Source organism: Ostrinia nubilalis, chromosome 6 (assembly GCF_963855985.1).
Source record: "Ostrinia nubilalis chromosome 6, ilOstNubi1.1, whole genome shotgun sequence".
NCBI classification, from domain to species: Eukaryota; Metazoa; Arthropoda; class Insecta; order Lepidoptera; family Crambidae; genus Ostrinia; species Ostrinia nubilalis.
Window position 1 is genome coordinate 18,086,919 of NC_087093.1, and position 23,600 is coordinate 18,110,518.

General features: G+C 36.7%; 1 protein-coding gene across 1 annotated transcript in view; it reads left to right on the forward strand.

Annotated features, from left to right (window-relative positions):
• Nucleotides 1-1,842: 1,842 nt before the first annotated feature.
• Nucleotides 1,843-23,600, forward strand: part of LOC135072855 (POU domain, class 2, transcription factor 3L-like) — a 207,480-nt gene continuing 185,722 nt past the window's right edge. Inside the window, exon 1 of the mRNA XM_063966893.1 lies at nucleotides 1,843-2,506. Within this exon, the coding sequence (XP_063822963.1) occupies nucleotides 2,492-2,506 (15 nt within the window). The 5' untranslated portion in view covers nucleotides 1,843-2,491. The remainder of the gene's footprint in view (nucleotides 2,507-23,600) is intronic.

The window sequence follows — 23,600 nt, forward strand, 5'->3', positions numbered from 1 at the left end:
TCTTACCTAATTTAAGCTTAAATGACTGGACTAACTTGCCAAAAATAATCAAAGAGACCAGTATTTTGTTTGCGGATGACATGTCAGTTATACTTCCTACCATAGATGAAGAACAACTAAAAGATAAGTTAAATAAAACTACCCATGAAATTGTATCTTGGTTGGGTGATCATAATCTAGTCATAAATTACAACAAAACAAAACTAATGATTTTTAGACCCTATCAAAAAAGACCACTAAACATCAATTACACAGTTGATAATATAGAGCTCGAATGTGTCAATTCATTTTCATTACTAGGTATAAAAATAGATTGCAATTTAAATTGGAAAAGCCATATTGAAACCGTATCAGGTAAGCTATCGCGATTTATCTATGCATTGAACGAACTAAAAAGGTCCACAGACACGAATACCGCCAAAATTGCGTATCATGCTTACGCGCACTCGCAGCTGCGCTACGGTATTGCTTTGTGGGGCAACAGCACAGATGCGCCAAAACTTTTGGTTCTACAAAAAAAATGTATAAGGATACTTGCTAATATAGGGCCTATGGAAAGCTGTAAACCATATTTTAGAGAATATAAAATATTAACTGTCCCATCTCTTTATATATTGGAAATATGCAAAATAGTTAGGCAAAATGGGGAAATATTTGATAAGACAGACGAAAAGTACACTGGGACTATGACACTGAGAAAGAGAAACAAGCTTGTGTTGCCAGATAGTAAATTAGAATTACATGGATCGGGACCATACTCCATGGCAATAAGGCTATATAATACCCTTCCTAAATATTTAAGACAGATAGATAATTATGATAAATTTGTGGCGTCCTTAAATGTTTTTCTATGTGATAAGTGTTTTTACAAAATTGATGAATATTATACTAGGCTGCAATAAATTTAAAATTGAATAAATATATTATTAAATGAAATATAATGAAATAACATAATTAATAATTGTTACTACTGATCTAAAATTGTAACTTCTTCTTTTATTTTGTAAAATGTATTCTTAATGCTTGCTATGCCCTTGCAGGGTGCATGTGATGCGCTGCCCTACCATTCACCAACTATCAAACCACATGTAATGCAATGCAATAAATGATTTGATTTGATTTGATTTGATTTGATTTGGTTTAATTAAAGCTCTAATAAATTTTATGAGCTTTCTTGTGGACATGGTTATTATAAACCATGCATTAGCGATGGTATCTAGTCACAATATTCTAAGTGGGCTGGCACCTGCGCGCGCGCAGATAAGGATTGGCGACACAGATCGATAGCGCCGAGTTGTTTGTGGATCGATAACTTTCTCGATATCCACATTATCGCCGAAAGCAAACACACCTATCTCCAACGGCGCTAGAACGTAAATAATGCGTTTCAAAACTTCATTTTAATTAATTAATAATTACCACTTGTCAAACCTTTCTGGACGCTCGCGAAGCTTTTATTTTTATCGCAGTTACTCGTAGCTTTTCGTAGACTATGTTGACACTTCTCAAAATCACAATAAATAGCCAAAATTCATATTTTAGAATAATTAATTATTCCGTTAAAATAACACTATTTATTTACGAGTGTGTATCACGAGTAAAAATAGTTTAGATTTTAGAGCTTATGACATGATTAAATTGTATCCATGCTTGCCATGAAGGCTACGGAAAGACAATGACGACCGTGCCATTATTTTTAAAATCTTTCAACAATCGATCTACTAATCTCTATTCCTCAAAGTATGGCACATATCGACAGCCCAAAAACATCGATGTCCCAAATAAAGTTCACCTGTTTCCTTATCAGTGCGTAACGCGGCAGTTACGTGGTGAGGGCGGGATGCGATGCGCACCCGCCACTCGAGTCGCGCGTAACGCGGGAAACACTTCGCATAATTAGTCCAACTCGTGTTCGGGACTACAGGGGTCTAGGACTCTCGGAGCAAGTTTGGCAGAAACGTTGGTTTTATTGGCCATTGTGTAGAGCGGGAATTATTTCTGCATAACTAAGATAACTGATTAAAGTCATTATCATAGGTAATTAGCCACTAATTACCTATTAAACACTACTCCTGAGGGTTAGTTGTCAGTTTTTGTAAATTTTTTGTGCTGGTATAAAAATAAGTTATCTTTGTTTAAGTAATTAATTATGCAAATTAATTATTAAAGTCAACATCATTTAATGCTTAATTAATTGTACTATATTGTTTGTTTGTTTTATTAAATTCATTTATATTTAATTTAATATTTTACAATAGTGAGTATGTCATATTTGCATAAGTACCAGTTATCTGTATCTCTTGAAGCTCCGATCGATCTGTTCCCACGATTCTGCCAAACGTACGAGTATATTCACAGTGCGTGCGAGTATATTCACAGTGCGTGCGAGTCATCTGGTGTGCATTACAAACTTTTTTGATTCTGTGTTTGACTGTTATTTGTGAGTGATTAATTTGGGACTTTTAATCTTTGGGAGATCGACGCAAAGGTCATGGATCTTAGTCAGGTACGTGCTACTGGGTGGTGGTGTACAAATGGTAGACTGGTTATAGGAAATCTCTCTCTTTCTCTCGATATTTTATGAAATACCTACCTAATAAATAGTTGAAAGAACTCAAGAGCGATCAATTACTTCAGATTGAGTATTAAAAAATAGGAACGGTTATTAGGTATTCGATTATCAGCTGCTCGTGTCTCTGGCTCTAAATTAGGCACTTCTGCAGAGAGACAAAAGGATTGAGAGAGGCAGTAAAGCACGTAAAGCTCTAGTTTAAAATGTACGTTCCTTATCTCGCAGCAGGCCATTGAAATATAATACACCGCATTTTAACTAAATACTATGCTATAAAATGAGATAATCGTAGATAATGTGATAAAGCTGTAACCGCGTTGATTGACGACGATTTTTATTGCTTCAAGCTCAAAGCTCAAAGCTCAATCTCAATATCTGCCTTGATAAATTGTCACCCATTATTGGGAGAGCTTTTGCAAAAAAATCAACTATTAAACGTTTGTTGTGTAATACATATAATTTTAGTTACATCATTACATGTAATAACATGCATATTACATAATTAATTATTACAGTATCATTGATGTAATCAAGCTTGAATTAGATTCCCAGTAAGTTTAATTCAAAAGACGATCTTGCGTAAGAACTTACTAGTTCATACTTATTGTGAATATTTGTATATTTTTTTATGATATTGTGTTGTCTCCTCGCATTGAGTACCTGTCACAGGCGCGGCCGGCGCCCGCGCATATCATTTTTGCGCGCGATAACCGCGTTAGCGCCTGAATACTGATTCCTTTCGCAACGTTCCTAGAAAGTGAATTTTATTTGCACTGATAGCAAACCGGGTCACTCCAACTTAAAGTTATGCGGCCCATAACTGGGTCAAATTATTATTTATCGCATTTTTCTGTTTATTTTTGATGGATTATGCGGACTTACCGGTGGGACTGGAATTTAGTAAGTTTAATGCTTCAGCTTGCATGCTTTGTAGGGACTCAGTTCAAGTTCCTACTCTATTGTATTTAATACATTAATGCCATGTTATGAGTAATATTAGGCAATCAAAGCAAGAAACTAAATAACAGACAAAATGTTTTACTTCACATCGAAATATGTATGCTCTTGTTCTTATTGCCAATCAAACAAGTAAGTTATGATGCGTTGAAGTTCCGCGTGACGTCACAAAGTGCTACGCTTTTAAGCACTTCTTGACGGCACGGGTCTCTTCTTTTGAACTTAGGCGCGCTTTATTTATTTAAGTTAAAAATACGTGTCGAGTATTTTTTGATAAGTTAACTGGCGGACTAAATCAAACTTTTTCTTTTTACCCAGACTTGACTTAAGGTCTTATGTCCCCCAGATGAGGATTTTACCAGGAAACATTCCTATTATATTAACTAGACAGCATGTTGTTTATGTAAATGCTATCAGGAAATATAACACTGGGGTCTTTAAATGACTAACATACACATCGATACAACTAACTGTGGAACTTTAATTGAAATCAACGATCGGCACGCAGCTGAATAAAAAGCTATTCTATTTGCATGTTGATTTACACACAAACATAATTACTATTATCTATCCGTATTCTAATTACCGGCGTATCATTACCGTTACGATAGCATCTGAGCTAGTTTATGATGTGGCGGTGCGTACGCGCAGTTATTTATGTCTGGTTTCAATAAATTGAATGTTGCACCTGTTATAATCGTATACATTGTTAATAGGAAGTAATGGCTGGTTTAACTTTATAGTATTCAATTAACTAAAGCTGAGTACTTAGTCGTTGATTGAAAACTTGTTGTGTAGTTTTTCTTCCCCTTTTTAACTGGCTTCTTGTGCTTGAATATTATAATCACAACGAGAATTTTAATGGTTATTTCATATCTATGATCTACATGTCTAACTGTGCAATTCATTTATTGCATGACCATGTGTTTAGTTACACTCTGTTAATTTAAGTGAGTGTACATAAAATACATCCTGTAGAGCACATGATTGTTGGTTATACTAACTTGGTACCTCTATTGCTTATTATTATTACTAACAAAAACTCTCCGGACCTCATATTCCGAACACAAAATGGTTCAACTCTTCTTGAGGGTTTCGTTATCGAAAGGTATCGCATTGCTTTGTATGAAATAAGTATATTTCATTAATTGATTCTGATTAATACTAGTTAAGCTTAATCCACGATGGGCATTAATTGTATTTGTCGTCTAGGCTATTAAATCTTTGTTAAATGATTCTAAATTGCCACAAGTGTATGTACCGCTGTAAAATTTGGTTGCATTGCGATTAGGATGTCGGTAACGTCACGGTAATAATATCACTCGGGACGCGGTCGAAATCCAAAAGTTAGGGTTAGGGGTGTCGCGAATGTGCCGAACGGACGTCGATGGCCTAGCTAGTGTTGAAAATAACTAAGGTGATTGAATTTGACTACCGTCATTTACGGTCAAATTTGTCAAAAACAAGTTATTAACAGTCAAAAATGGTCATTTTTAGTCAGTTTGATTTGAAATAAAAATTATATTGTATTAAACCAGCTTTTGCCCACGACTTCATCCGCCTGAAATTAAAGTAACAGGTCATTAAGTACTCATTATGATTAGTAGATTCAAAATTATTTTAGTATATTTTTTTAAATTAAATCTACTAACACAAAACAACACGCATTTTTATCCTATTCCATTCACAAAGTATTTTGTTTGTCTAAATAAAAAAAAAATACAATCACAAAACAGATAGAAATTCTAAGTAGACAGACGTAATTAGAATGGGTACTGTAGGTGGGCAGCCCTATCGCATGTTGTCATACCGTGACGTACCGCGGGGCTATTGACATTTATTTCAAAAATATGGCCGAGTTGGAATACTGTATAGATAGTATTACCGTGGTAACGTACACGAGATTCGATTTCAAAATGAGAACACTGCATGTTAAAGATTTCCTGCATGCCAGAAAACTTCATACTATATTAAAACTATTCAAATTATATGCGAATCAAAACCAGACTAAATGCTGACATCCTGAACACCGCCCAGGAATTTGATCGCAAGCGCGATACTTCCTTATCGCCTCTTCGTTGATTCTGATGTTTACAATAATGATGGGTCGCTTATCTCTGAAGGTAGCAGGTTCGCTTCCCGTCAGTCTTTATGCAGACACGTGTCGGGCTTTGTATCACAATATCGTGCATACCTTCGTATGTATTTGCATAGAGGAGCACCTCAGTCATAGTTAGATGATAACAGCTAGTCAATGTTGTACGAGTCCTCAACACTTAGGCTGAGTTGCACCACCTACCTAACTTTGACCGTAACTATGACGATAAGCGGTGTTTTTTGTATTGAGTTTAACAGATTTTTGACGTTTGTTAAAGTCAAAGTAAGATAGTGCAACCCAGTCTGTTTTTGACACCACCCTATTCATTTAAAATTTTTATGGGTCTCAAAATGAGCTAGTTAAATGCGTACTCTATCTAGTACTCTCAAATCATATAGTACCAATGTCTGTAATTCAGTCTACATAATTATCCTTAAAGTTGTCGCCCAACGATATCGCCCTGTGTTATCTCCACGGGCTGTACCGGGGGCAGGTGAAACAATGCGGCGTAATTGTATTATTTAATCGACGATAAAACAATTAGCTCCGTAATCACACGTCACATCGTAATTATGCGTTCCGTATTAGGGTAATAGTTCCTTGGAATTTCGACGGGGGGCGCTTTTTGTCGCGATTTGCGTACGCGCCGGAAGAGCGCGTTTTGCTCATTCAATTATTGGGTATTAACATTGTTAGCTTTTTCTAAAAGGGTAGTTGTTATTATCTAATGTCTAGAGGAATTGACACCTCGGTTACTGCATAGCTATTTTCTTCCTGAATAAGTTTGATAGTAAATTGAAGGTATATCTGGTGGGTATACGTTTTCAGCCGAATTAAAATGATTAAATGTGATAAGAAAAGCCAGTTTATTTGTTAAACGTTCTTCATTTCAACTTTTAGAGGTTGATAAGCATTGGATCAATAAGCAATCTATGTTGATCTCCATTTAGAACAGTACAGATCAGAACAGCAATTGGTAGCCATGGTATGGTTCACTCTGTCAATGGAGACGGTGTTCTGCTTTCTATGGTGATCTTACGAATTATGGTTGTTGATGATTTTCAGCTTGTGCTAACAGTTCGCATAATAAGACGTAAGAAGCCTTTATTTTCCATTCAATGTTTTCCATGACACATTTTGAGTGGGTTGGCTGAGTTAAGTAGTTCTTGCGAGTTCCAGATATTAAGAGATCTCGTCTCAATTCTGTGTATCATAACTACAGATCTTTTATTTAAGATCTATTTAGTAACAATATCATTGGCCAAAAATTATTTTCTCTCAATATCTGTGTAATCGATGTTTAATTTATCATATCCCCACTATCTTAAATCAACAATCTGAAAGTTGAGTCACTTTTAATATTGAAATGAATGCAACAATGTAGCAAGATGGATCGTGTGGAAATCATAACCGGACCGGACGCGGACGGGTTCGATTCTCGACAGCAGTTATTGCGCATGAATATGTATGACTGCAAACAATCTACTGAAGCTAAGGTGTTAAGTGTTTTTGTGCCGAATGTATGTCGAGTTGAGGAGCTGTTTTTGTATCGTGAACTAAAAAAGCTTTTCCTGCGAAAAAATGTATGTATACTTATAAAAAACTCGATTCAAATTCTCTATTTCATCGATTCGTACTAGTATAGGTATTAAGTATACAGACTTCGACTGCTATTACGACTTAGTACCTATAACTCAATAAACAAGTACTTTTGTGCAACTGGTGCAAGTCCTACTAAAAGCCTCTTCTACTTCCTGACCTACTGTAGGACCAGAAGTAGATGAAGTTTCGGGTCATTGAGAAGCCATTGAATCCACTTTGTGATGTTCCCGAAATCATTGAGATGTCTCTATTATCTTCTTCTTTAGTTCCTTACTTTATCATCTAAATTCATAGTTTATGTGGTTATTTTGTCTATACGTCCCATAAACACACCCTGTATGTTAGATACATTCAGCGAGTAGAGATTGCGTGTGACTGGATTTCTATCAACTATTTGTCTAGACGCATCGTTGTCATAACCTGCAATTAAGATCGGCTATTCCGATCGATAAACCTGCGCTAGGCAGGGGCGGGGCGGGGGCGGGCGGGGGCGGCGGGGGCGGGGCCTGCGCGGGCGCACGCTGGCCATTCGCGCGCTCGCGCCGCCTAGCCGCGGGCTAGACACCATTGGCCCCACTACTCTCTGTTTACGTTACAAAGAATTGATTGCATACATAATTAGATGCAATTATAACAAAATTATGCGGTGATTTGCATGGCCTGAGGACACAGCATAATTAATACATTTGCTAGAAGGCTGATAGCTCACAATTATGATGGAGATTGAAACATCATTATCTATCATCTTACAATCAATGCAAATTGCTTCATTCCACTTCCATCGTTCTGTGTCCATAATTTTCAGGACAGTTTCAGTGTTTATTGATAGCTTTATTGACAAGGTTGATCATTGTATATTCTTATTTATCCAATGATACAAAATGTTGCAAAATGATACCTTTCATGAATAATGAAATGATGAAAATTAGAAGTTTTCCGATTAAATACAAATCGACCATAAACAAACAATTAACCGGTTAACTGAGTCAACGTTGACATGCGGTGGGCTAATTTATTTTAATGAATATCCTATTGTCTCGCATACGGGCTGTCCACTCGATCGAGCCGCCGATCGATCGCCGGCGGCAGATGGCGCTCGTTATCAGATCACCGCAGCGCCGCTACGGGTATCGATAGGCAACAAATTGAAAAAACTGACCGATTAAAATGTATCAATAAAAGATAATGCGGGTCTCAAGTCCATTCCATTTTTTGGTGTCGCTAATTAAAAGTATTAAGTAACAGACTTAGCAGTGATGAATGAGGATATTGTGTTTTGAAGTATAAGATTAAGGGATTTTTGTAGAATTCTGCCGAATTGTTTGAGATTTGGGTACCTATAATAAAACTTGAGAACAAATAAAATTTTATTAATATACTCACTCAGTATTTTTTTTGCAAATACAAATTTCATGGTGTGGTTTTATTTTTATTTTTATAACAAGGAAGCTTGAACAATTTGTAACTATAATGTAAAATCACACCAATCGAATATTTAAGCAATAAATCTTTGGAGGAGGCCTATGTTTAGCAGTGGACGTCCTGTGGCTGAAATGATGATGATGATGAACTTTCTATAAATTATTTCACTGGTAATTCTGGCTAATAGCATTCTATTATTTAATTAAGTTAATTGTAATTGTTTATGTTATCCGAAACGAATAAAATAAAATAAATAAAATAGCGTTTTCATAGAGCAACTCAAACATACGCATACGTATTATTATGTTTTTAAGCTGTTTAAGTCACAGGAAGTAGGTATTAAATTAAAAGTGATCATGCGTAAAGTTAAACAATAAAGTTTTTAATTCAGATAATGCATTTTTTGCTTATGTTTAAATAACTAATTGGAGACCTCTTGTCTTGTCACTAATTGACTCTTGATGAGGTCATGTAGAGGCATTATAGCATTTTTTTAATACCAAAACCCATTGTTTATGTAAATAAAAATAATTATGCCTTTTTTCTACAATATAATATAAAACTGTAGATAAAGCCATTTATAGACGCACGTGTAAGCTTCTGCAAAAATACTCGTACTTAGGCTCAGTTGCACCACCTAACTTTTTTTAACGAGGAAGCTCTTGGCCTGTATCTCACCTGAACTTAACAGAAACTTTAGCGATAACCAGTGCTTTTTGTATGGAGTTTGACAGATTTTTGACGTTTGTTACAGTCAAAGTAAGATGGTGCAACCCAGCTTACCCAGCCTTAATCGAAGTCAAATCAAATCGTCATCTATTAATTTTGATTTTGGACCATAAAACAAATAGTGTTTATAGTTAACGCTAGTTAATCCATCACTCAATCTAGGACATTTCATATTACCTGCACACACTTCTTTACCAATAGGTTAGAGCGCTTTCTCTTTTAGATCTCACGTATTATAAAATCTGCATAGCTTTTTAATTTATCTCTAATATCATACTAATACATCTTCTGTACAGCATGCCACCAGAGCCCACGCATGCGGCCACTTAACGGACGCCAATTGGCGCCCCCCGCGCGTTCGCTACCAATTGGCTACCTGATGACGCCGCATTATGGCCTTTTAATTCTATTAACTACCCCTTGATTTATATCTGCCCCTATAAGAGTTAAAACACGAAATTAGCCGCTAATTTGTGAGCGCATGTGACAATATCGAGGGATCTCAATTAAGCAGGGAATTGTTTTGTGTGGGGTAAAATAATTGATTGATGATTGTACTAAGTACTGTACAGAAGAGTCAAGCTAGAGTTTTATGGCAGCATTTTGGAAACTTTATACAATTTACACCAAAAATATGCCAAATGCCGTCTTTATCCTGTTTGTATTCTTTTTAATACACATCTACTTATAGAATATTTAAAAAAGTGGTGTGGTGGAACTTTGAATACTGTATGTTGCTTAGAGTGAATCCAGCAAAACTCCATGCAACGTCTCTCTGTTGGATGCAGAATATACTCGAAATCTGAATCCTAGGTTTTGGGCTGAAGCATCCAAACTATTTGAAAAATGCTTAGAATTTAAATTACCTATATTCAATAAAAAATCAAACATGAATCTAAAAAACAATCAGAGATACATTTTCCGTTACTACGGTACCTACAAAAAGTAGAGTTCAAAATGTCCATATTAAGGGAAATCCCTAAAAAGGCTATTATTTAATTAGCCAACATTAGCATACCTAATGCAGGTAGATCACACGCCGTGTTCGGCATTTGTCTACGCTCGGGCAAAGTGAATACTGATTGGTGAATACCAGCATTCCCCGGTTTTTGCGGACGCTTCCAGGAGGCCCCGGGGGGCTGGCTAGTGTCACCATCTGAGAGGGCAAACAGGACAGTCTGATTCTGTGACCACTTCATAAGTCCTTTTTCTCTTTTTCTATTCCTAAAGCGCAAATAGTTACTTTATAACACAAGCATATTAATTGCTTACTTTGGGGCTAGATGGCGTTGTGTGAAATTGTTCAAAGAGATTTATTTAATTTTCTCACAATACATGATAGTAACGTAGGTAATGATATTATGTCAAAAGAAATAAAAAGTTGGTCACCAGTTTCTGAATAAAATTTTGATTAAAAAACTCATCTTAATTAAAAATGAAAATCAAACTCAATAATTGTATATCTACTTTTTCTCAACACAACAATTGCGCGCGCGCCGCCCGAGCGGCAACACTAACGGAAGACTACGCTGCTAAATTTTTACTCTTAAAAATGGATAAAGTTGTCGATATACAATAATTTTTTGATTAAAAGACTCCTTAAAACATAAACTATTGAACAGTGCATCTAAACAAAGTGTAAACAATAATTTATAAGTGTTAATAAACATAATAATACCCGCTATACAGTGCAAAACAGTGCGTATTTGAGTGCGGTATCTGTGCGTGCGCCGGCCGTCGTGTCCTTGGAAATAGAAAGTTCGCACATCATTACTCACCGACTACACGCCGTGCTTATTTGGGTAGCGTAATTTGGACACAGCTAAGCGAGAAGCGTTGGCTCAGTGGAAGAAACACGCACTAACGAGACGCGGTGCCCCAAGATCGAATCCCGTACAAAGAATATTTTTTCTTCTTTTTTGGTTTTGTTTTCTTTTTCTATTTTATAATGTCTACCAAAATGAAAAGAACACCGCCTCCAACACCGAAAAAGGCTACTGATTGCCATAAAGACCAACAGTCCTACGTGACAAACAGGCCTAACAAGAGACAGGCTATGTCTACGTCTCCCAATTCGCAATCAGGTTCCATGCCAGTCACACAACAAGATGTACGAGAAATAGTGATGCCAGTCACACAACAAGATGTGCGAGAAATAGTGACGCCAGTCACACAACAAGATGTGCGTGACATAGTGAATGAGGTTGTGCAAACACAGATGAACCTCTTTATGATACAGATAGGCGAAACTATTTCACAAACTATTTCAAACACTATCAATAAGGAATTATCTTCATTAAAACAGGAAATTGAATCTGTCAAAAATTCAATGGATTTTATCAATGAAAAGTTCGAAAACGCTAGCAAGAATCATGAAACTCTAACGAAGGAGGTGGAAAATGTCAAGATGGAAAATAGTGCGATGCAGAGAAGTGTAACGGAACTGACAAATAAAATTAACTTCCTGGAACAAAATGCGCGAATGAACAACGTGGAGGTGCAGTGTGTACCAGAAAACAGGAATGAAAATCTGAACTCCATTATAATGCAGATTGCAAGAACAGTGGGCTGCAATCTTACAGAGGAAAATGTACTTCACTGTGCTCGCGTTGCTAAAGGCGACAAGTCGAACACCCGTCCCAGATCCATAATTGTTAAACTGTCATCCACTAGGATACGCGACGACCTTCTAGCAGCTAATATTAAGTTCAATAAATTAAATAAATCCAATAAATTGAACTCCGGACACATTGGTATTGCAGGCGAAAAACACCCAATTTACATCATGGAACACTTATCACCCGCAAACAAATCTTTACATGCGGCGGCCAGGATTAAAGGCAAAGAAATAGGATATAAGCACGTGTGGGTCCGGAATGGCAGAATTTTTATGCGCAAGACTGATGATTCTGCATACGTCTTGATCAGAGACAAAGACTATCTCAATAAGTTAAAGTAGTGTTTTAGCTTTTTTATTAACTCCAATACATATTTTTTTTTATTTTTGCATGTTACTTTTATACTACTATTTTATAAAATTCGATAATTTAAAAATATATTACCAGAATGTGCGCGGCTTGCGCACCAAAACTCACAATTTTTATTGTAATCTCGCTTGTTCAAATTACGATATTATAATTTTAACAGAAACATGGTTAAATGAAAACATATCAAACTCAGAACTGTTTGATGGGAGATACATTGTTCATAGACGTGACAGAGGAATTTCACATTTTAATTCTAAAAACATAGGCGGAGGAGTTCTCATAGCTGTCTCAAGTAAACTTGGAGCTGTTCGAATGTACAACTGGGAGAGCGAGTGCGAGGATCTATGGGTTATGGTTACCATTCCAAACACTAAACCTTTAATAACAATTACGTTCTGTGCAGTTTATCTCCCACCGCCAGTGTTAAGGTCTTCACTTGATCATTTTGTAAAGAACTGTAACAATGTATTCGAGGAAAACAACTCTCATTTGTGTATGATAGGTGATTTTAATTTAGGTGATATTAGTTGGGCTCGTGGTGACATGGAACAGAACTCACAACTGTCTCCCCTAAAACAATATTTTATGGACTTTTGGACAGTAAATAACCTAACTCAATTAAATTTCATAAGTAATTCCATGAATAGGTTACTCGATCTTGTATTTACTGACATGTCTACTTGCATTGTTACCAGTGCAAGTGATATTCTGAGCACTCCTGTAGACCGCTTGCATCCACCAATTACAATATATATCCCTGTGGAAGGTGAGTGTTATCTAAAATCAAATATCACCCAAAAACATAACTTTTACAAAGCTAACTATAATGATATAAATAAGCACCTATCGCAAATTGACTGGAATAGCTTATTGCCGGACGAGGCTGATGTAAATACAATGACAGATACATTCTATAGGATCATTGCCGAGACAATAACAAAGTATGTTCCCCTGTATGGACCCAGACATAGAAGGTTCCCTCCATGGTTCAGCTCAGATTTAGTAGGTAGACTGCGGGAGAAGGAAAAATACAGGAGAAAATACAAACAATACCGGAATCCCCTTGACCAAATTTCATATCGTCTGTTATCTGAGCGGTGTAACTTACTGATCAAGGCCTGTTATAGATCTTACCTGGGCAATGTTGAGCGTAGTATCAAAACTAACCCTAAATATTTTTGGAATTTTGTAAAAACAAAACGTGGCGGTACTAGTAACTATCCTTCTTCCTTGTCTAACGGCATCGTTTCCACTTCCGATGGAGTCGAAGTTTGTAATCTGTTTGCTAATCATTTCGCATCGGTGTACGACTCTCCTAACACAGGTCTTGATTGTAGACTGTCCATAAATTTTACGATTCCATATACCAGTGATTGTTTCTCTCATTTAAGCCTTAATTGTACCAAAATAGAGGATAAGCTTAAGTGCTTAGACGTCAGCAAAGGAGCGGGAGCCGATGGCTTACCTCCAATATTTATAAGAAATTGTGCGTCTAGCTTGGTTGAGCCATTGAGTTGGATCTTTAACAAATCTTTAGATACAGGTGTTTTTCCTAGAACCTGGAAGTTGGCTAAAGTTGTCCCTGTCTTTAAATCCGATAGTAATAATTTGGTTCAAAATTATAGACCTATATCCATTCTTCCAACCTTAGGAAAGGTTTTTGAGAGCTTAGTCTGTCCATATCTACAACAATACTTTTCTGGATTTGTATGTGATAGTCAGCATGGTTTCCTGAAGGGTAGGTCAACATGTACCAACTTAATGAGCTTTGCTGAGGATCTTTTAGAGTCCATTGACGCTAGCAAACAAATAGATGTGGTGTACACGGACTTCAGTAAGGCTTTTGATCGGGTGCCACACAAACTTTTGATCGAAAAGCTTTCTTCTTATGGCTTTTTTGGATCTATGTTGGGCTGGTTGGACTCGTACCTTAAGGAACGACAATTTTACGTAGTTGTCAATGGTTTCACGTCTAGCACTCATTATATTACGTCCGGTGTCCCACAGGGATCGCACTTGGGCCCTGTTTTGTTCAACATGTTTGTCAATGATTTGCCATCCTGCATTCGCTACTCTATCCCATACTTATTCGCTGATGACCTCAAACTTTCAAAAGTTGTTGACTCATTGGATGACGCGGTTATGCTCCAAGAGGACCTCGATTCCCTTAAGAAATGGTGTGACATTAATGGAATGGATCTCAATGTAAAAAAATGTTCGCTTATGAAATTTACACGAAAAAATAATATCATTCCAACCAAATACTCTATTAATGGGATTGATTTGCAAGAGTTAAAGGTGGTAAGAGACCTAGGTGTTCTAATGGACAGTAAGTTCACTTTTGTTCCTCATATAAATAATATTATTAAAAAGTCATCAAAGGCACTAGGGTTTTTAATAAGAAACAGCAAAGAGTTTGGAATCTCAACCAAAATTCTCCTCTATAACTCACTCGTTCGATCCACCTTGGAGTATGCAAGTACTGTCTGGAGACCACATTACACTAATCACTCATTACGGATAGAAAGAGTTCAAAAAAAGTTTACCAGACATCTTGCTTTCGTCAGGGGTATTGCGAGGAGGGCCTTAGCCTACGAGGATAGATTATATCTTTTTAGTATGAATAGCCTGGATAAGCGTAGGGATCTTTCTGACCTAATCATTCTATATAAGATTTTAAACAATAAGTTGTGTTGCTCGAAACTTGTGGAGAGAATTCGTTTTCGTGTTCCTCTGCGCTTGCCACGCCACCCAATAGACACATTTATTACTCCGTTTCGAAGAACTGTCTTAGGTGCAAACTCACCAGTCCCGAGAGTGCTTAGGTTGTATAATAAATATAATCGCTCCACAAACATTGATCTCTTTTCCATGTCATTACGTAAATTTCGAGAAACATTATTGGATGGCTAATGATTGTACAATGTTAATACCTACTTTTGTTGCTTAGCTTATTTAAAAAAAAAAAAAACATTACATAGATTTTTATTATATCTTTTTATAACCAAAGAATAGTAATTATGGTATATTTTGGAATTTATTTTTAAAGTCTTCTTAATGTAAACGCAAGTTGTGTTCGCCAGTAAGTGGCTTTACATTTAGTAAGATACTCTAGAATAAGTTTAAAATTATCTAATATGTATTAGTGTATAAGCTGTTGGTGAACCTTTTTTATAAAATAAAATAAAAATAAAAATAACACTCATTAGGTAAAACTTTATTTAGTTGTTTGTTTGTGTTTATGAATAGAATGGCCAAATTAAAATACCTATTGTGTCTCACATACACCAGTATATTTGGTGACAATAGTGCCGAACCACCTACTAAGTTTCTTGGCATAATCTCTCGCATACGATTACCCTACAAACGCGACTGAGATTCGTTTTTGTGGACTCAGATCGCATGATTATGCGAATTTTTAGTACCCCCGCCCACCTACTCAGATAATTCCGAATAATTATCCTCGTTTCTAAAGACCTGAAAACGGATACCTGATATTTTTTCCAAGCCAATGAACATGATTCTACTGCTCGTTTTATTTACTTTAATTATTTTGATAATGCTATTGAAAATAATTTATAATAACTTCACCATTTTAAAATACACACACTAATTAGCAATCATTAAATTAATGTTGAAATAAACGCTTTTTCACGATTACTGTGGATAAGTAAACAATATTATGGACGTATAAATATTTATATTATTCTATTTGTAAAGGTAAAGAGATAAGTAATTAATTAATTATAAAGTAAGAAACGTCTTCAATGGGCCTTGAACAAAACACATTGAACTCATTCACATCTGTCGATGTGTAGAGGAGCTGTTCATTAATTTGCTGGAAGTGTTTCGCCGGATCCGAATGTAGGAGACTACCCACATTTAATTTCCATGTCAGGTTGCAATGTGTATTATTGATGGGCGAAATTCAATGGGAATGCCAATTAAAATGCCGATATCATTATTTTATTTACTTTTGAAAGAAAATAGTCGTTAAGGTGAGTTCATACTGACATTATACTTTGTCGGCAGTTTGGTGCAGTGGTTCTAAAACGGACTGATATGCCGAGAGATCCTGGATTCGATTCCTGGCCGGGCAGAAATTGAAATGATGAATTTTAATTTCTGTGACGGGTCTGGGTGTTATTATGTACTTATGTATTTAAAAAAAAGTAATGCAGTAATTATCCATTAAGCTAGCACCCATAACACAAGCATATTAATTGCCCCCAAAGTAGGGGCTAGATAGAAGATAGTAGCCCTGTGTGAATTTGTCCAGATATTTATTTATACTTAGGTGACGCTGGACTTTGATTATTACTAACGTGATATTTTGTCAAAGATCGTTAATTATATTGCAATTATCTCGAATTATATTTTCAATACTCAGTCCTGAATAATTTATTGCAAAATCATAAATGTGGATGTTACGAAATAAATGAGACCAGTGATATGAACCCTGTTAAGGGCATTGTAACAAACGAGGTCGAAACCAGTAAATATTGAAGGTTTAGCTTTGTTTTTTGTTTCTGGCTGCCCGCCAGTGATTCTTCAGTGCGAGCGAGCCCTAACAATGTCACCGCCAAAAGCTGCGCTCGCGCATGTGACGTGACACTTGTCATAACACTTCGTTTTTTGCGCGGCGATTATCGCGGGCGATGCGTTGCGTGCGTCGCACGTCGGGTGTCATAATACGTAAAATAACCACTTGATAAGTGCAAAATTTTCATAACTGCGCGCGAAGGAAATATTAATGTGTTTGATAAAATAATTTGTAAGTTTTCTTATCGTTATTCATCTTTGAATAAAATTTTAACGTCGATGTTAAACACGCCGTATACAGTATCAGAATTAAACCATCTTCATACAAATTGTCCTTAATTTGATTTTGATTGCAATCTGAAGAGTTTTCGAATAGCCTTTTAAAGTCTCGCGAAATGTTAACAGTTGTTAATGGAACTAATAATGTCGAAGTCGCTGAAATGAAGGATTTATTTGAGTCGACAAGTTAGCTTGTTTCATTAATATTCATTGAATGGACACCATTTTCGTTTCATATAAATAACTTGTTTTTAAGTTTAGTGTTATTGTAATATTTGGACTCAAACAAAACAACATACCTACCTATTAATACATAGTATGTACCAATTCGTTATTAGAATGCAGCTTTTTATTGAGAGCTTTAACTTTAACTGTTAATTTTACGATAAGTAGTTATTGTCAATTTATGAAACATAACCCCAGAGCAGAAAAGCTTCTAGAACCTTATTAAATACACTTCTACAGCCATATCCCTGCTGACCGGTAACTCTACGGGCCTCATTGTTATGCTAGAGCTGTACGGAGTGTAATTAATTTACTATCTACTCATGGCGATACCTTTCAGAAAACACATCTGGTAAATATAAAAGAGGATAATGTGTGTATTCTGAAATAATAGTATTCTTATGCTAAAACTTGCCTGTCTCAGCTGCTTCGCCCACGTGGTTTTTCTCGGATTGACAGAACAATTATGCTTATTTTGTCGCGTATCCTTAGGGATTTTACTAGAAAATTGCGCAGGATCTGAAGAATAGGATTGGTTCTAGGAATTTCACCACCTACGAGTGCGATCATGATTGCACACTGTTTCGTATTGTTGTTGTTTGTATTAATAACATACCTAACTGTATTTGTTTTTGACATTATCTCAGTTGTGTAGACTTTAGTAGCGTTTAACTTCACAAAATGCTGTATTTAGATCGCATCATACCTGATATGCTAGTGTGCAACTCGAACTGCCTGGTTAACTATTTCCTTAAGTAGGGTTCTAACGTTTTATTTAGAGTAGAATAATTGGCATCGCTTTAATTGGCATAGAACAAAAATAACAATAATAAAGATAAATATTTCTAGGCTACTCAAGCAGCTTTCGATCAAAATTATCCAATGGACGGGCTATGAGTGGTTCTAAGATGAACGGTTGCTTTCTATGAGCTTCGTCCAAACCTACATATTAACTACAATATTGCAGAACGTCCCTTTCTAGAAAGGCTTGCATTGTCCGCCTTAGAATGTAGGAATTATAGCAAAGTGCTCCAGTAGGAAGGAATTCGCTGGAGCGGCCCAGTGACCGCAGTGCTCCCGCGGCCAATTGGTTATCTGGTATGTTTAAGATTTCATAATAAGATTCCATTCCCTAATTACACTCGGCCCAATTGTTTTAAATCTGGTAAGCTAGATTTCATTTAAATCAATGTAATTTCTAATTCAAACAAAAATGAGTTCATGAAAAATGTGCTTAATACCACCGGCCATTGTGGAAATCATTGGGGGACACCATTTTCGACATCCTATGACTGAAAATGATGATGTGCTTAATATGAGATGTTTTGATTTCTAATGTTTTTTTGTGAAAATGTATTCTCTAGTTAGGTAGATTCGGTTTCTTTAGAGAGTAACATTACTAATTTTATTTAGACCTACAGTCAGGTTTACATTAATGTAACTGCTTCAGGGGTTGTTGACGATCCGATAAATGAATTCGAGTTCGATGGTTCAGACTGTAATAGTAGGTAGACAGGCCTTTATCATGAGATATTATTGGTTTTTGGGCCTTTATTAGCGCCAACTCGACCAGGTTTGATCTATTGTGGCAGCCCTTGTCTTTAAAGTTCACTGCTTAGTCCCGTTGAGTCTATAAATTTCCAGATTCTTTGGAGCGTGATATCTGCTATCTCATCCGGGTGCATGATGTGTCGCCCGAGATGGATACTTCTTTTGCTCATAAGCGGGAAGCATGAGCAAAGAACATGCATGGCCGTTTCTTCTTCTGTATGGCAGAATCTGCACAGAGTTTCCTCGGTCATGTTCATGTTCGATTTATGAGATAACAATAGTTGTCAAAATAGATCATGTACGAACCAGCGTGACGGAAGGGCTGGCTAGCATAATAATATGAAATCATAGTGCACACGAGCGGGTACTGGGAGCGCTAGACGCGGCGCGGCGCGGGCGCAGGTGCTTTATGGTTATTAAACTAAATCCAATCAGCGGCCGCTGCGCTCGAGGGATGCGACACACGCGAATATTTACCATCGAATAAAATCGGCAGTGTTCGAAAACGAACCCCAAAGGCTGATATAGATAGACAGATAGATGTGTTTGTCATTTCGTAGTCTCGTAGATAGACCTCTACCTACATTTCGCAGCCATTGTATTATTTTGTACTAGCTTTTGCCCGCGGCTTCACCCGCGTGAAATTTAGTTTGTCACATATCGTCATAAATTATAGCCTATATGTTAATCTGGGTTATAAACAATAATACTGTAAAGTTTCATCAAAATCCATTCAGTACTTTTTGCGTGAAAGAGTAACAAACATCCAGACATCCAGACATTTAGACATCCAAACTTTCGCATTTATAATATTATAGTAGGATATTATTTCATACCATGTTTGTGTTTTGCCTTCATACCTCAAACAAGCTGCAGTAGCATTCAGTAGTGTGTAAAAAATTAAAAACAAAATTTGTATTAATTTCTTTTAGACTTTGGGATTATTTGACTATGGATGGCTTACATCCCGGAGTATACTTAGTGGAGCCTCCACTAAGTATACTCCGGGATGTAAGCCTTTCTCAGAATCCACACATATCTGAAAGTATCTGTTACTGGGTTCTCGATATCAGCTACACCTTATAATATTCGTTGTAATAATATTCGTAGTGGTCCCATCCCTACCTGTTTGCGTAGCGATGCGCGCGCCTGCGCAGCGGAGAGCGCACGCGCGTCCGACGACGCTCGCGTGAACTACACGCGAATTATGAAAACTGCTGGACAAAGTACCGACTGGCTTTGTATCTATATCTATCTATAATACAGTATTTTTTACTAGTTTCGGTGTCAGGGTTCACCCCTTGTTAGATCCAAATGTTTAACTGAATAAATTTATTTAATATTATTATTTTTCTTTTTACACTTATGTGTCTCAGCTTGAAGCTGGTATTTCAGGAATGCACGGGCCTAAGCCAAGTGCATTCCCAGTACTAGTGGTTTTAATTCGGTTGCTGTGGATGTTCATGGTCTTGAAGAAACTTGCGAACTATTCGGCAAGTATTTAAAATTACTGCTTTTTGGAGTGAAATGTATGTAGGTTTCGGGATGTTTAGGGTAGAAAGTGACTGATGCAGCTGTTTAGGGATAACACCTGTGGTAGATAGTATTATAGGAACAATGCTTACCTCGTTTAACCGCCACATTCTTTTTATTTCGTCTTTTAAATCTATATATTTGGATAACTTTTCGGCTATTGAGTTTTGCAAATTATGCGTGTTAGGTATTGCTATGTCTATTATGTATGCGGTGTGTTTATCTTTATCATGGACGGTGATATCTGGCCTGTTAAAATGTGTTGTCTTGTCTGTAAGTATTGCACGGTCAAAATAGATTCTATATTTGTTGTTTTCAAGAACTGGTTCAGGTGTATATTTATAATATGGAGTGAGTTTCTGAGGTATGAGCTTAAACTGCTGAGCTAATTTTTGGTGGATAATATTTGCAACTTGGTCATGACGGTGTTTGTAGTCTGTCTGCACAATTGATTTGCATGCGCCTGTTATGTGCTGTATGGTTTCAGAGTTGCTATTACATTTTCTACAGCGGTCTGTTGGTAGGTTACGGATCTTCATAATGTATTTCTGGTAATTGCGAGTTTCAATTACTTGGTCTTGTATGGCAATCATGAACCCTTCGGTTTCAGGGAAGAGTTCGCCACGACTCAGCCACGCGTTCGACGCCTCTTTGTCGACATTTGGTTGGCATAAGTCATGGCGATGTCTTCCATGTAGAGACTTCCGGGACCAATCTTGTATCTTAGTTCGCATATCATTTAGGGTTTCATTGGGTTGATTCGATTTGTCATGTAAATTAAGTGGGGTAAGTTTAGTGTCGCTTTGAACTGTCGCTTGGTGAAGAAGGGATGTGTCAGCTTTTTGGTGAAAATAAGATCGGAGTGAGGTAATTTGTTTATTGTGCAGATTTTGTATGTCTATTAATCCTCTGCCTCCTTCATGCCGAGGCAGAGTTTGTCGTTGTATACACGCTCGCGGATGATGCTTTCTGTGTTTGGTCAGGGTTGTATTTATTGTTGTTTGTACGTTCCTGAGCTCTGTCCTAGACCAGTTTATAATGCCAAATGAGTAAGTCAAAATAGGAATTGCAAACGAGTTTATTGCTTTAGTGATGTTGCGAGAATAAAGTTGAGATTTTAAAATAGAATTAAGTCTGTGTTTGAATTGCTGTATTAATTTTAGTTTGGTGTTCTTGTATTCGATTAGCCGTGCTTGATTATAGCCTAAGTATTTGTAGAATTCATTCTCTTCCATTGAGCTTATTTGTGGTCCAGATTCTAATTGATAGCTATATTGTTGAATTTGTCCAGCTTTTACAGATTTAATTTTACATTTATCAATGCCAAATTCCATACAAATATCTTTGGAGTATTGTTCAATAAGGTTAGTGAGACCGTTTAGGCTGTTCTGTGTTTGAGCGTAAAGTTTGATATCGTCCATGTACATGAGATGGTTGATGAGAGTCATGGTCGGTGTATCTGAATCAGCATACTTGTATTTTAGTTGGTAACCTGCTTCTGTATTATTTAAGATGTTTGACAGGGGGTTTAAAGCTAGGCAAAACCAGAGAGGACTAAGGGAATCTCCTTGGAATATTCCTCGGTTTATCCTGATGGGGTCTGTCTCGTATTCAGCTATTTTAAGTCGCGTTACCCATTTTTGCATTGATATTTGCAGGAAAGGACATCATCCACGTTTCATATATTTTTGGTCCAAAATCAAAAGTGCCGGCCAACAAAAAAAAGTGCTGTATTCTGACAGAATACGTCTGCCTTAGCATTTGTTACTATGGCACCAAAGCCGTAACTCCACTGTGCGTCGAGTATTTGAGATCTAAAAGTCATCGACTAATCATACATTTTTTGTTCAAAATCAAAAGTGTCGGCCAATAAAATAAAAAGTGCTGTATTCTGACAGAATACGTCCGCCTTAGCATTTGTTACTATGGCACCAAAGCTGTAGCACCACTATGCGTCGAGTATTTGAGATCTAAAATTCATCGACGATTCATACATTTTTTGTTCAAAATCAAAAGTGTCGGCCAATAAAAAAAAAGTGCTGTCTTCTGACAGAATACGTCCACCTTAGCATTTGTTACTATGGCACCAAAGCTGTAGCACCACTGTGCGTCGAGTATTTGAGATCTAAAATTCATCGACGATTCATACATTTTTTGTTCAAAATCAAAAATGTCGGCCAATAAAAAAAAAGTGCTGTATTCTGACAGAATACGTCCGCCTTAGCATTTGTTACTATGACACCAAAGCTGTAGCACCACTGTACGTCGTAGTATTTGAGATCAAAGTCAGTCGTTTCATATATTTTTAGAACGCAAATACTACGATGCACAGTGGTGCTACAGCTTTGGTGCCATAGTAATAAATGCTAAGGCGGACGTATTCTATCAGAATACAGCACTTTTATTTTTTGGCCGGCACTTTTGATTTTGGACCAAAATGGATGATGTCCTTTGTCAAGGTTGGGTGAATTTTGTAAATATCTAAAACTTTTAAGAGCCAGGAGTGTGGTACGGAGTCATAGGCTTTTTTGTAATCTATGTACATCGAATGTAGTTCGCCTTTAGTCTTTTGTACTTGACGTAATATAATGGAATCAATTGTGAGCTGTTCTTTGCAACCTTGACTAAATTTTCTGCATCCCTTCTGCTGTTCTGCTAAAATATTATTATTTTCGATGTGTTTGTAGATAATATCTGTGATACAAGCACTTATAATTTTGTAAATTGTTTGGAGGCATGTTATTGGTCTATATTTAGCGGGGTTGGTCGTGTCAGATAGATCTTTTGGGATCATATAAGTAGTTCCTACCATTATGTATTCGGGTATTATTAGTGGGTCCTGGATAAAATTATTTATATGGTTATGTAAAAAGGGGTGGGTATAGGTAAGTTTTTTATACCAGAAATTGTGTAGCTTGTCAGTACCTGGCGCTTTCCAATTGTGTAGCTTCCGGATAACTTCTTCAAATGTGTCGGTTGGGATGAAGTCAAATGTCATAGGAGAAATATTTTCGTTTCTGTTATATTCAGCACTTATCCACTCAGTCTCGTCATTATGGTCCTTTGCCTTCTCCCATATTTCTGCCCAGAAGTTTCTCAAAGT